This window comes from Sinocyclocheilus anshuiensis, unplaced genomic scaffold (genome assembly GCF_001515605.1).
Source record: "Sinocyclocheilus anshuiensis isolate Anshui unplaced genomic scaffold, SAMN03320099.WGS_v1.1 scaffold1685, whole genome shotgun sequence".
NCBI classification, from domain to species: domain Eukaryota; kingdom Metazoa; phylum Chordata; class Actinopteri; order Cypriniformes; family Cyprinidae; genus Sinocyclocheilus; species Sinocyclocheilus anshuiensis.
In genome coordinates this window covers 116,082-131,260 of record NW_015540951.1, presented here as the reverse complement: position 1 = coordinate 131,260, position 15,179 = coordinate 116,082, and the positions used below count along the sequence as shown (strand labels likewise).

General features: G+C 36.8%; 1 protein-coding gene across 1 annotated transcript in view; it reads right to left on the bottom strand.

Moving 5' to 3' along the window:
• Positions 1 to 17: 17 nt before the first annotated feature.
• Positions 18 to 15,179, bottom strand: part of LOC107689945 (hemK methyltransferase family member 2-like) — a 17,391-nt gene continuing 2,229 nt past the window's right edge. The window contains exons 2-7 of the mRNA XM_016488132.1: positions 7,943 to 8,084; positions 7,788 to 7,874; positions 7,619 to 7,709; positions 6,800 to 6,883; positions 635 to 776; positions 18 to 551 (exon numbers count right to left, since the gene is read on the bottom strand). Of these exons, the coding sequence (XP_016343618.1) occupies positions 445 to 551; positions 635 to 776; positions 6,800 to 6,883; positions 7,619 to 7,709; positions 7,788 to 7,874; positions 7,943 to 8,070 (639 nt within the window). The 5' untranslated portion in view covers positions 8,071 to 8,084 and the 3' untranslated portion in view covers positions 18 to 444. The remainder of the gene's footprint in view (positions 552 to 634; positions 777 to 6,799; positions 6,884 to 7,618; positions 7,710 to 7,787; positions 7,875 to 7,942; positions 8,085 to 15,179) is intronic.

Genomic DNA, 15,179 nt, shown 5'->3' with positions numbered 1-15,179 from the left:
TAATGTTTAATATTGTGATTGATGACAGTGGTATTCTGACACTCTGGATTTCAGTGCGGGTCAGTAACAGCGTTTAACACTCCATAGTGAACACGCGCTGCTCAAAAACAGCCAGTCAGAGTGTAACTGATGGAATGAAACAGAAGCAGCGGGAATCTGACACGATCAACATGATAAACGGCTCAGCTGATGGACTCGTGCCGTCAATATGCCCGTCAATCCGTTAGGAATCACTAACTAGGTCCTTGTGACCCAGTTGTTGAGCTTCAGCAGACTTTATGCAAACAAATGCCTGAATTACTGATGGTTCAGCAGTGTGACGAACCTCAAAACATCAGCTTGATTTTTATAATAATACTTGTAAACCCAGAAACCCTTGGGATGAGAAACAGCTGGACATCACGTGTGTTTCACAGTCTTCATGTGCTGATGGTCATCTGCTATTCAGGACTTACTGAATCGCAGTATAGAAAGTCTCTCTCGTCCAGCCTGATGTGACAAACACTTGTGTCCATTCAGTCCTGATTTCCCCAACAAATTCACAATCTCTTCTAGAAAAGAAAAACACAAGTCCAGTTCAAAAACGGTTGAAGATACTGATGTGAATGCAAATGTGAACATCACAAACACAAACCTGGATCATTCTCTGACACGGTCACCAGATAAAAAAGGCCATGATCAGACAGCAGCTGTGGAATCATGGGAAAGAATCGGTCCATCACCTCTCTGCCACGGATCCCGCCAGCCCACGATGCCTCAATCCCGCGACTGCCTACCTGAACACAAAACACACGACTTGTGATGCTGTTAAACATCATGTCAGAGATTACATTCTAACATTTTCATTTTAATTGACAAAAATAAAGAAAAAAATGAAAAATATAAAAAAAACTATAATAGTATCTCGATACTAAAATAACATTGTTCATTTAAATGAGTTTGGGAAGAATCTGGATATTTTTTTTATTATTGTTTAAAAAAAACATGTTATTGTTAACTAAAGCGATTGTTTTTTTTTTTTTTTTAGAAGTTTTTAGCTTTATTTCAGTTACCAAAAAAGTGAACTAAAGTACTAAAAAATAAAAGCTAAATAAAAATAAAACTAATAAAAATAAAGCACATTAAAATCACTAAAGCTTCAAATTAAAATAAAAAAAATATAAAAATAATAATAAAATAATACATCAGCATATTCATAAACACTACAATAGTACATACATTAATACTACAAACAACTGCAAATGAAAGAGTGTTTTGAAACGATTCTGTTTCCTTTACAATCAAATAAAAAAATCACAAATAAATGAAATTAATAAATCATGCAATATTTAAGTAATTGAGCAGTCTTAGATTATGTTAGATTGAGTAATGTTTTAGTATCTCTGACATATACTATTATAGGTTTTATTAATATTTTGAATTTGTTTTTATTTATTTTTTTATTTTCAATTCAGCAGACTGTTGTCACTCAATGGCTGGATGTCTAAGTGGTACCCCAGAATAACATAGATTTCGTAGACAATTGGACACGTTTTTGGGGCAGACCTAACCTGTTGAAAAGAGATGGTCTTCATCTCTCTTGGGGTGGTGCTGCTCTTCTCTCTAGAAACATGGCACATAGTCTAGCCCTATTCGCACGGGATTAGTATTACCTGGTGACCTCCAGTCATTTGTAATAATTGCGGAGGTTGTCTGTGATCTTAATCCCATGCGAATCGGCCATGTCTGTAATTTGTAAAGTAAAAATTCCCCCGCAAATGACCTACCATATTTCGCCAAACACCCAGGTCCTGTGATAATATTAGTCCCATGCGAATCGACATCTCTGTGATTCGGCCAGCATTTGGCGGGTCGCATATAATTTTTCGAGGTTTTTGTTTGCTGTTCGCCTTTTTATCCATCTTTCGCGAAGAATGGAGCTGCGTTGGAGTGTTTGATAGTATTCTGGGTGCTGTTATATCGCTACACCATACAATTTGTAGAAAGAGGAAGCTGAAAAGGTTTTGAGGTTAATGTGTTACAAATAAATCAAGCATAAAGCTTGAGATATTATTTTAACCTGGTGAAATGTAAATGACACAGCGCACGAAAATATATTAATTTCTGGACCATAGAACGGGACTCTCAAAGCCTTGACATCCGGGTATCCGGGAGACAAATCAGTAAATTCGAGTAAAATCACAGGCTTCGCTTATCCCGTGCGAATGCACTACACAAAATTCAGATGTGGGGGGGTAATTTCAAAATCACACAAGGTCTCCAGATAATACTAATCCCGTGCGAATAGGGCTTTAGAGTTCGTACTTGACAAACTGGGGCCCAGGTCAGGAAGCAGACAGACTGGTTAAACCACCCGTCTGCTAGCCGCCTCGCGTCACAGAAGTCTGTTAATTCTCAGCATATAGAGACTCCTTCGCCTAGATGTCATACTACAGAGACTGTGTCTGTTCCCCGAACTAGCAAATAAAAAAAAAACGACCAAAACAATATAAGGGTAACAATTTAATTGTTGTTCAACAAATAAAAGACAGATATAATACAGATAAACAAATGATAAAGCTTGGTTTAATGAATATTAGATCCCTTTCTACAAAAGCTCTTTTTGTAAATGACGTGATCACAGATCATAACTTAGATGTGCTCTGTTTGACAGAAACCTGGCTAAAACCAGATCATTACATTACTTTAAATGAGTATACCACCCAAGATTACTGATATAAACATAAGTCGTGTTCAAAAGTTAAAGGGGGAGGTGTTGCTATAATTTATAGTAATATTTTCAGTATTTCTCTGAGTTCTGGTTTCAAGTATAATTTGTTTGAAGTAATGGTGCTTCATATAACATTATCTAGAGAAATGAGTGTTAATGATAAGTCTCCGGTGACGTTTGTACTGGCTACTGAATACAGGCCACCATACAGACTTTATCAAATAATTTGCTGATTTTCTATCTGACTTAGTGGTGGCTGCAGATAAAGTCTTAATTGTTGGTGATTTTAATATCCATGTTGAGAATTAAAAAGATGCATTGAAATCAGCATTTATAGACATTCTGAACTCTATTGGGGTCAGACAACGTGTCAGGGCCTACTCATTGTCGTAATCATACTTTAGATTTAATACTGTCACATGGAATTGATGTTAATGGCGTTGAAATTCTGCAGCAGAGCGATGTCTAGATCCTTATACTCGGTGCGTTCCAAACAGGATATATCGCCCTCCGAAGGGCACTTCGGAGTGAAAACAAGCATGGCCACCATATTGAAGGGTCGTTCCAAACCGAAGTGCTCAAAACTGGCCACTTCAAAGGGCCCTTTGGAATAAAGGATTTCAAAGGGTACAACTGATGGACACTTCGGGCTCCCATGATCCTTTGCGCAGATTCTTTGCATGATGCCGGCGCCTCCGTGTGGGCACGTGATTATGACGCAGAAGGGCACTTCAAGAAACAGTTGTTTGGTCCCCTACACCCTTCAACTCTTCGAAGCTCTCATTCCGGAGGGTAAACCCTTTGAAGGGATTCGGGCATAGGGATGAGCCCTTCCGAATGGAACGCAGGGCTAGTCTCGTGTATACTCCATATAGCTAAAGCTGCAAACTCAACTCCTTGTTACAAATATGGTAGAACCATCACTTCTACAACAAAAGACTGCTTTGTAAATAATCTTCCTGACTTGTTTCAATTGCTCAGCAAATCCAATAGCTCAGAAAAACTTGATGCTGTAACAGAAACTATGGACTCTCTCTTTACTAGCACTTTAGATACGGTTGCTCCTTTACGCTTAAAGAGGTTAAAAGAAAACAGTCTGACACCGTGGTATAATGAGCACACTCACGCCTTAAAGAGAGGAGCCCAGAAAATGGAGCGCAGCTGGAAGAAAACAAAACTAGAGGTATTTCGTATTGCATATATAGAAAAGCTCTAAAAACTGCTAGATTTGCTTACTTTTCATGTATTTTAGAAGAAAACAAAAACAGCCACAGACATTTATTCAATACAGTGGCTAAATTAACAAAAACATATTCAATACAGTGGCTAAATTAACAAAACAAAGCATCAACAGGCGCAGACATTTCCCAACAATGACTTTATGAACTTCTTTAGTTCCAAGATCAATACTATTAGAGATCAAATTCTAACCATGCAGCTGTCAGCTACAATATCGCATCAGACAGTGCACTATAGATCCCCTGATGAACAATTCCACTCATTCTCTGATACAGGAGAGGAAGAATTACATAAACTTGTCAAATCATCAAAACAACAACATGTATGTTAGACCCTATTCCATCTAAACTACTAAAAGAGGTGCTTCCAGAAGTCAAAGATCTTATGTATATTATTAATTTGTCAATGTCATTAGGATATGTCCCAAAATCCTTCAAACTGGCTCTTATTAAGCCTCTCATTAAAAAAAACACAACTTGATCCTAGAGAATTAGTTAATTAGACCGATCTCAAGTCTCTCTTTTCTGTAAAAAAAAATACCAGAAAAGGCAGTATCCTCTCAGCTTTGTTCCTTCTTAGAGAGAAATGGTATTTGTGAGGATTTCTAGGATTTATACTGTATCATAGTACTGAGACTGCTCTCATCAGTGTTACAAATGACCTGCTCTTATCAGCCGATCATGGTTGTATTTCTCTATTAGTGCTACTGGATTCTTAGCGCTGCGTTTGACTCTATCGACTACAACATTCTTTTGAGTAGACTACAAAATTATGTTGGCATTAGTGGAATTCTATTAGCATGGTTCAAATCTTACTTATCTGAACGTCATCAGTTTATAGCAGTGAATGAAGAGGTATCATATCGATCACAAGTTCAGTATGGAGTACCACAAGGCTCAGTACTAGGGCCACTGCTTTTAACACTTTACATATTACCCTTGGGCGATATCATCAGGAAACATGGTGTTAGCTTTCAGTTATGCTGGTGATACTCAGCTCTATATTTAGAGCTACACCGGCGGCGCAGCGCGAGCGGACTCAAACAGAAACAGAGGACACAAGGTGTGTGTTTATCGATAAGAGTGTTATAATTTAATAAAATAAAATAAAAATAAGTTTTCGCTGCGTTCACCACTCATCACACCACAGCTGTTTCCTCATACCATACAGTCATTCACAGAACTGATTAAAGACAGTGACAGATAGCACTCAGTCAATTCACTAATTTTAACTAAATATCAGAGTGATTGACAGAGATACTGTACAGTAGAAACATTGTGTGTGGCTTTGTATTAAATATTGTTTTGTATTAAATAATGACCCAGATCGTAAAATACATTTATTAACCTTGGAGTAAGGGAAGCACAACTCGGGAAATGAGAGCATCCGAGGAGCATGTGCATGCTATGTATATTTATTTTAAATATTTTTAAATGTTCAGGGGCATAGAGGAGAAACAATAATGTAGAGTATGTGGAAAATAATGTGTTTTTTGAACCTTAAACTGCATAAACATTTCATTACACCAAATACACAAAATAATGTTCTTTTTAGCAACATCATATGACCCCTTTAAAGTATCAGTTTAGGCACCGGTACCATTTTAAAAGTATCGATTTGGCACCGGTATCATAAAAAACCCAATCGATACCCAACCCTACATATCACATTATTGTCCTTCACGTCTGCTGCGATCTCAAAACTCTGGCCATTTGATAATACCTACCTAGAATATCAAAATCAAGTGTAGGCGGCAGATCCTTTTCTTATTTAGCGCCCAAACTCTGGAACAATCTACCTAGCATTGTTCGGGAGGCAGACACACTGTCAGTTTAAATCTAGATTAAAGACCCATCTCTTTAACCTGGCATACACATAACACACTATCACATTTCTATAATTCAAATCCATTAAAGGATTGTTAGGCTGCATTAATTAGGTCAACCGGAACTGGGAACACTTCCCATAAAACCCGATGTACTCGCTACATCATAAGAAGAATGGCATATATGCTAATATTAGTCTGTTTCATTCTTATTCCGAGGTCACTGTAGCCACCCAGATCCAGTCCATATCTAGACCAGATGGTGGATCAGCACCTAGAGGTACCTCTACAGCCCTGAATGTCAGCAGAGACCATGTAATCTAGATGAGCCCTAGAGACAGATCCCCTGCGAAGACCTTGTCAACTAGACGGCCATCATAACAAGACCAAGGGAACCAGACAAGTCCTCTGCACCGGTGTTGCAGCCTGGAATTAAACCACACCATGCTGGTTTTGTCTGGCCAGAGGAGAACTTAATTTTTTGTGATATTATGATACGTGATATTTTTTTAAATTTCAGTTTTAATTTAGTTATGAAAATGAGAAGTGTTGCCCTGGCAACTAACTGAAATAATTAAAAAAACTATATATATTTTTTTATTTAATTTATTGTTTATTTTTCATATATTTTTTATGACTTTAGTTTTTGTTAACTATAAAAGTCCTGGTTTGATTATACAGCTCTATACAGTCTGTCATGACAGACTGATATTTTTAGATTTCTGTATCATTTTTTGGAGATGCTAAGCATGTTTTCTTCACATTTTATTCAACACCATTAACATTTTGTCCATAAAAAAACTAGTTTCAAGTGAATTAAGATGCTCACTACAGTGTCTGCAGAGGCACAAACAAGTCCTACAAATATATCAAAATGCAGAAAAATAGAGGAAAACAGGAAATTACTTCATAGTGTATTGTATAGTACATATTGGGCATCTCTGTCACTTTCAGAGGCATTTTTTGTCTTGAATGATTTCAGAGCTTGTCTCAGTATCTGATCATATGACGTGACACTCGTTTACCTCTTCTGATGGTGTCATGACGTATGGTGGATTGAAAAGCAGCACGTCCACTTTTCCATTCAACCTCGGCAAAAAACACTGGACCTGTGAGACACAACAAAACAATTGAACAAACATGATAAAAGAACAAATCATAAGACAGAAAGAGGACACGAACTGAGAGAAACTTGTTAACATCTATCTCAGGTAAGACATCACACCTGCTATTAATGCACGTCTCCTGTCACTATGTGTGATGAGACTGAACAAGTTTAACTGCCTGTTATACCACTTTTAGTTTCTGATGGCTGTATTTAGCTTTCTACACTTGATTGGATCACTCAATCCATAAGGATGTTCATACCAGGTGTAAAACAGAGTTGTTATTGTTAACCAGTGAAATTTTATAATCACTAATATATACTTTTTGTTATAGTAATATTTTGAAATGTTTTTTTTCTTGTTAATTTCACGTTAATTTAAGTTTTTCGTTTTTGTGTTTATTTTAGGTCATGATAATAACCCTGTTGTTAACTAAATCTAAAAATATTAAAAATCATGTTCAGTGAATGAAATAAAGCTGAATAAAGCTGAAATAAAATAAAATTGCATGTTAAACAAAGTTGAAGTACTAAAATTACTAAAACTAAACTAAAATAAATTAAAATAATTCGAAGCTCTATAGAAATACTTTTAAAAATTAAAAATGACAAAAGCACATAACAAAATAACTAAAATTAAAATGAAAACTAAAATATAAAACTAAAAGCTAACTTAACATTTAAAAAAAAAATACTAGAATAGTATATAAATAAGAGAAAACGCATGTGTGGATCTCACCAGGTCAGTGATCACTGGCTGCAGCTGCAGATCATTACAGTGAGCGGTCTGCAGTGTGCAGTGTGCCGCTACTGGATTCACATCAGTGCAGCTGCAGAACACACACAAAATAAGTGACTTTTATTTGTACAAACCGCGGGGTGAGCTGACATTATTTTTCTGTACTCACAGATACAATGCTTCAGGCCCGACCACAGATGCAAGGAAGGCCGAGATGACACCAGACCCACTGCCCACCTCCAGACACACGGATGGCCTGAAAACATCGACCCATTAGTAGATCAGAATGACACAGCGGAGTTAAGAGTCAATCATGTTCATCACCTGCTACCCTTCAGCCGATCAGCATCTTTCTCCAGAGCATCCATCAGGAGGAACGAATCTTCGGCGGGTTCGTACACGTCTGAGAAAGAGCCACGGCCGGCCGGAGCGTACAAGGGTGTCGGGTACATGAGAGCAGCAAGGTCTGATGGGAAAAAAACAATGCAAGATATTAATAGGGTTCACAAACAAAGCCCATGTCCGCTAGGTGGGTGGTCAGATGTTTCTGAATAGATTTTATGTGCCTCATGCACTGGCCTTCGCACGAGCCGGGCGCAGTCCGGTTTTAAGTGTTGTTTCACACGCAAACGGCTTGATTTTGAGTTTTATGGATTTATTTTCTGAGCTCTGGCACGTCGGAGCGCTCGATGGTGTGAGCGTGAAAAGCCCCAAGCGTGTAAAATCTGCTCTGAAAACAAGAAGATTAAGAGAAGAGAAGTTTACAATGTCTTAATGAAGTCTATAAATCCTGCAGCATCCGTCTGAACACGTGAGCTTCATTTCTACTCGATCGCTCCATTAAATAAACCTGATTCCAAACATCTGGACTCACGCATCTGGAATAACACCGCTGATATCTGTCCTTTTATACAGACCATCAGTATGTTCTGCAGCCACTAGCAGAATGTGACTGCACGACTTGAACATGTTAAGTCCTGCAGTCACATTCTGCTAGCGGCTGCAGAACATACTGTGGTGATACCATGGTACAAAGATGGTAAATATATGATACTTTGATATATAACTTGATACTAAAATTCATACCATAGTGCCATATTAATTTATTACAGTATTTCCAAGGCACTTTTATTAGGGACACATTGAAATTCAAATGAAATTCAGTCATAATTACTACATACAAAATAATGAAATTTATGACTTAGTATTTCACAAATTGAACTTTGGCTTCTTGTCATAATTATGTTTTTTTTTTTTTTTTTTACTACATATGTCATAATTAAATTTTATTTCATCAATTTATGTCACTGCGATGATTTTATCTTTGGATGCCGAAAAGGCTTTTGACCGTGTAGAATGGTCTTTTCTGTTTTCAGTGTTAGGAAATTTTGGATTAGGCTCCAGTTTTATTAGTGTGATTAAACATCTTTATGCAGATTCAGTAGCCACTGTCAACTCAAATGGCCTGATGTCTGAGGGGTGTACAGTACGTAGAGATTGTAGACAGGGGTGTCCTCTATCACCGTTATTGTTTACTTTATTTATTGAGCCCCTGGCAGAATGCATCAGGATATTAGAGGGATCACAGTGAATGGGGAAAAAAAAAACATGTTATCTCTTTGTTCGCAGACGATGTTCTCCTGTACTTGGAGAACCCACATACCTCTGTTCCTGCAGTTTTGAATTCATTAGCTTCATTTAGTGCTGTGTCAGGTTATAAAGTTAATTTAGGAAAATCTGTCTCCAAGCCTTTTAATATTTCCTCTATACAAGCTCCTTTTCAGGTTTCAGAAAGAGGTCTTAAATATTTGGGCATTTTTATCACTCCCGATTTGAATAACTTATTTGGGACCAATTATTCTCCTCTAATTCAAAAAATTAAAAACGATCTGGAAAAGTGGACCTCCTTGCCAACTTCCCTTCTTGGGAGGGTTAATGTTATAAAAATTAATATTCTCCCTTGATTAGCTATATTATATGTTATTTAACGCCATCCTTTTTTAAATCATTGAACTCTCACATATCTCGTTATATCTGGAATAATAAGCAGCAGATCTTTCTAAACTTTGTAAACCAAAAGATTTGGGAGGTCCGTCTTTACACAATTTGCAACTCTACTATTGGTCTGCTCAACTCAAAATAATGACAAACTGGTTCATTAACAGGCAGGACACTCTATGGATTGACTTTGAATCTCTATCTTGTTACCCTATAGAAGACTATTGTTTATTAACAATATAGACCAGATAAATTGGAGTTCTAAGGGCTTGTCTGATTTTTCAGGCCTGATGATTTCTGAATCTCTGAGGTAATTTGAGCAAATCAGAGTAGAGTTCAACATTCTCCCTGTAGATTTTTTCAAATACCTTCAAATTCGGCATTTCACAGTCTCTTTTAAGGCAGAATAAATTCAGTTTAAACTGACCAGAATTGGAAGAAACCATGAGTTCAGCTAAATCTCTCAAAGGGATTATTTCCAAGTTGTATGCCCTATTGGTGCATTCCGATTCCTCAGTTTATGATTCTTTGAAGCCGTTGTGGGAACGAGACCTGGAGGTATCATTCAGTTCAGCAAACTGGACTAAGATTCGTAATGGCATTTTTCCAAAAGGTACTTAAATTTCTCTACATGAACAAAATTTCAAATTTTTTCACAGGATTTACTTTACACCTGTTCGCCTCCATAGAATGTTCCCTAATTGTTCAAATCTTTGTTTAAAATGTAAGATACACAAGGGCATTTTTTTTTTCATTTATTTTGGTCCTGTAATCACATTCAGCCATTCTGGAAAGGGGTTCATTCTGCGATTCAGCCTAATTGGTAAACAACTTTTTTGACCCGGATCCCAAATGTTTATTTATCCTTTTATTTCTGGCTAAAAAATGTATTCTACTGAGGTGGTCTGCACCCCAGGTTCCAACCGTTACCATGTGGATATCTCAGTTATCAGCCCTTTTTCCTTTGGAGAAATTAACCTGTGATCTCAATCACAAGTCTGACAAATTTTGGAGACTATGGAAACCTGTGCATTTTTTTTCTACAGAAACTCTGACAGTCTGTTTCAAGAGGACTATGGGTTTTTACTTTGTTTTATTTGATTTTTTTTCTGTCATGTTTCTAAATAATCTGTGCAGGAAGAGATGTGTATTTTTTTTATATTTAATTGTTTATTTCTCCGTGATTTGGGTTTGTTTGTCTGTCTGTTCATTGCTGTTATTGTGTGTGTGTGTGTTATTTGAAAATCAATAAAAAAAAAATAAAAAATCTGTGGAATGACTTGAAGACTGCAGTCCACAAATGGTCACCATGAAATTTAACTGAACTTGAGCAGTTCTGTAAGGAAGAGTGGACAAATATTGACATATTGAGACATATCCCAACAGACTAAAGGCTGTAATTAAAGCAAAAGGTGGTTCAAAACAATACTGAAACAAGGAGGTGATCCTTTTGCCAACTCAGTGATTTTCTGACATGTTGGTATTATATATTTCACTTGGATGATACAAGTTGCACTGAGTAAATACAGCTGGATAAAACAAAAACTTTGTCCATCTTCATTTCAGGCTGCAAAGCAACAAAATGTACTTCTTTTAAAGGGGGGTGATTCTTTTCTATACCCACTGTGTGTGTGTGTGTATAATATTATATAATATATACACATACATATACATATATATATACATATACATACACTAGGGCTGGGTTTTGACAAATTTCACGATTCGATTCTCATTCGCAAGCTTGCCATTCGATTCAATTACCGATTTGATTCAATATCGATAATTTTGGATATATATCAGGTACAGTAGGCTACATGCCAAATTTTCTCAAGGAAAACAAAAATCTCTCAACTAATGCTGTAAAATATTAATGAGAGTCAGTTAGTACTACGTTACTATAATATTGAAGGTTAAAATTGACTGATTTGTTAAAATTAAACTTAATTAAGTTTTTTTAAATAAAGACAATTACATAATAATATTTCTACTTCAATTCGTGTCATAAAAACTTGATGGATTTATTCAAACAAATTAAACATTGAATAACAGTACAATTTATAATGAATATGTTATATGGTGCATATATTTAGCAAAATGCCCCTCTCTACAGTTTATTTCTCTATCTGACTGAGTTTATGGTCACCGAATATGTTTTTCTGAGGTAAATGTGACTTTACATGACATTGATTAAAAGACGTTATATTGACGTCTTTGCGCGGAGGAAACACTGATTGAGCGATTACATGAGACAGGATACGGATTGTAAAGTTGTACTCTTTCTTTTAACTTACCTTTGGATGTTTAGTCATGTTTATTTTGTGCTGAAACTGGTATTAATGTGGAGATGATTAGTTCACGTGCACCTCGCGCTGCCGCGTTTGTTGAACTGAGGCGCTACAGCGATCTGTCACTCCACATTGAACAGCGTCAAAACGGCATTTATTGTTTGAATACTGCATTACAATGGACAGAATTTGAAATCTTGAGACTTTGTTTCATATTTAAAGTACCAAAGCACAATGCTTATTGCGATATATTGGATGGGAAGTGCCCTTCAATGTTCCGTCCATTAACTGAAAACAGGCTAGACTAATCGATTCTTGGGATTTAAGAATCGATATCGTTCCATAAAAATGAGAATCGATTAAAATTTAGATATCGATATTTTTTACCCAGCACTGATATACACAGTATATATTCTTTGATAGTGAAATAAATTTTCCACTGAATGAGTACCATTTACTACAGTATTTCCAAGGCACTTGAAAAACAAGGTAGTACCATGGAATTTTTAATCAGAAAACATTGAAATTCAGCTGAAATTCAGTCAATATTTATGACAGTATTATTATGATATATTAGTATGACAGTATTTATGATATATCATTATACTGTTATAACAATACCCTTCAGGAATCCCTTATATAAAAAAGTACTTTACCATAGCAGTACAATGTCACTGATATATTTTCATGGTAACACCACAATACGGTTATGTTATCAGATCAATTACACTACACTTTTAATATACATTTGTGCTCAAAATGATTCATACCCTTGGTAAATATGATTAAAGGCGGCTGTGAAAATGTATCAATCCTTTTGATCTTTTATTTTAAAAATGTACAAAAATCTAACTTTTCATTGGAGAATAAGAATTTAAAATGGGAGAGAAATATCATTATGATTTTTTTTTCTCTAATACACATTGGCCACAATTAATCATACCCTTTTATTCAATACTTTTTGCAACCTCCTTTTGCCAAGATAACAGCTCTGAATCTTCACCTATAATGCCTGATAAGTTTGGAGAACATCTGACAAGAGATCAGAGACCATTCCTTCATACAGAATCACCCCAGACCCTTCAGATTCACAGCTCCATGTTGGTGCTTCTTCTCTTTAGTTCACCCCACTCATTTTCTACAGGGTTCAGCTCAGGGAACTGGCTTGTCCATGGCAGAAGCTTGGTTTTGTTCTCAGTGACCCATTTTTGTTTTGGTTTTGATGTTTGTTTGTGGATCATTGTCCTGTTGGAAGATCCAATCATGGCCCATTATAAGATTGCTAGCATGGACAGTCAGTTTTTAATTTTGTATGTTGGTATTAAATTGAATCCATGATGCCATGTATCTAAATAAGATGTCCAGGACCTCCAGCAGAAAAATAGTCCCACAACATTAAAGATACAGCAGCATATTTCATTGAACACATGGGGTACTTTTTTTTATCCCTGTGTGTACCAAACCCATCTTGAGTGTTTGCTGCTAAAACACTCCTTTTTTAGTTTGATCTGACCATAGAAGCCAGTGCTATTTGAAGTTCCAGTCGTGTCTAACAACTGAACATGATGGAGTTTGTTTTTGGATGAGGGAGGATAATTTTTCTTTAAACCCTCCCAAAAAACATGTGGTGATGTAGGGGCTGTTTGATATTTATTTATTTTTTTTCTGACCCCAAGACTCAACTAATCTCTGCAATTCTCCAGATGTGATACTTGGAGAGTCTTTGGCCACTCAAACTCTCCTCATGGTGCATTAGGACAATATAGACACACGTCCTCTTCCAGACAGATTTGTAACATCTTTAGTTGACTGGAACATCTTAAAGGGGTCCTATTATGCTCTTTTACAAAGTCTTGATTTTGTTTTGGGGGCTGTACTAGAACATGCTCTCATGCTTGGTGGGTCGAAAAACACATTGTTTTTCACATAATTTACATTATTACAATACCTTTCTCCCCAGCCTGGCACAAACGGCTCGATTAGTTTCGGGTTTGATGAAGGCCTGCCTTCCGAAAAACTAAATGTGATGTGATTGGTTAGCTGTCCCAGTGCGTTGTAATTGGCGAACAGCTTAGACGGTGTTTCAGTACTGCCACGCCCCTTGCCAAAGCAGCAAGTTCTGTCTGCTCCGGTATAGTTAAGGATGGCGTCAAAATATTGCCATATCAATTTGAGCCGGATTCAGACCCCGAGAATATGGAGCAAGAGGATCGCACAGAACCTTTGCACGCACAGATATTGCAAGACATATTAGAGTGGTAACGTTACTGTTTTTTTGTTTTTTTTGGCTAAATCACGTTTTAGATAGGATGTCAACAACCGCTTAAAAATAACTGCATTTACTAGATAAGTGCATATGTATTATGTTTATAGTTTTTTAATTCTAACATTATATCATGAATTGCAGTGAAACTGTTATACGGTTGAATTAATTTATACCCTAGTCCAGTGTTTCCCACAGACTTTGTGGCGGCATATATATGCAAACTCATTCTCTGCCAGCAGGAGGCGCTGTTGGAGTGGTAGCGATCGAGGTTTCCCCGGTAACGGTTCAGACATCACATGCAAGATGAAATGAAAATGACATCCAATTTTCTGAAGACAGTCGGTTTCCTTCAGAAATACTGTGATATAAAAACACTCAATGTATGGGAAACATTGTAGTCTCATAATTGAAGTGTAAATTCTGCAGATTATATCAGTCTAGTATTGTACTGTCAGCAATTTATTATAAAAACGTTTTCATAATAGTAACATATATTTACATACATAATTATTCAGGTGCATGTGTAATAACTTGCAAAAACTTGAGCTACAGCAGCACTTCATCTTCGTCGCCATCTTGTCTGATGCACTCAAACAAGCGCTCTAACCATGACCTCACCCCTCCCCACCCCCTATCATTCGAATTTCTGTAGGCGGGAATTATTTGAATGATATTCTAATTGGCCGCTTTGTGACATCACAAAACCCGGAAAACAACGCTGTAGTCCAAACGAGCCGTTCGTTGTAGTTCTTGAAAAAGGATTTTTTTTTAAACGAAATATCTCCCTTTGGAGTGGATTTTGAGATTTGTAACTGTGTAGATCAGTGTTTCTCAACCCTGGTCCTGGGCGCCCCCCAACACTGCACATTTTGTATGTCTCCCTTATCTGACACACATTTCAGGTCCTGGAGTTTCTTTTAATGAGCTAATGAATTGAATCAGGTGTGTTTGATTAGGGAGACACACAAAATGTGCAGTGCTGGGGGGCGCCCAGGACCAGGGTTGAGAA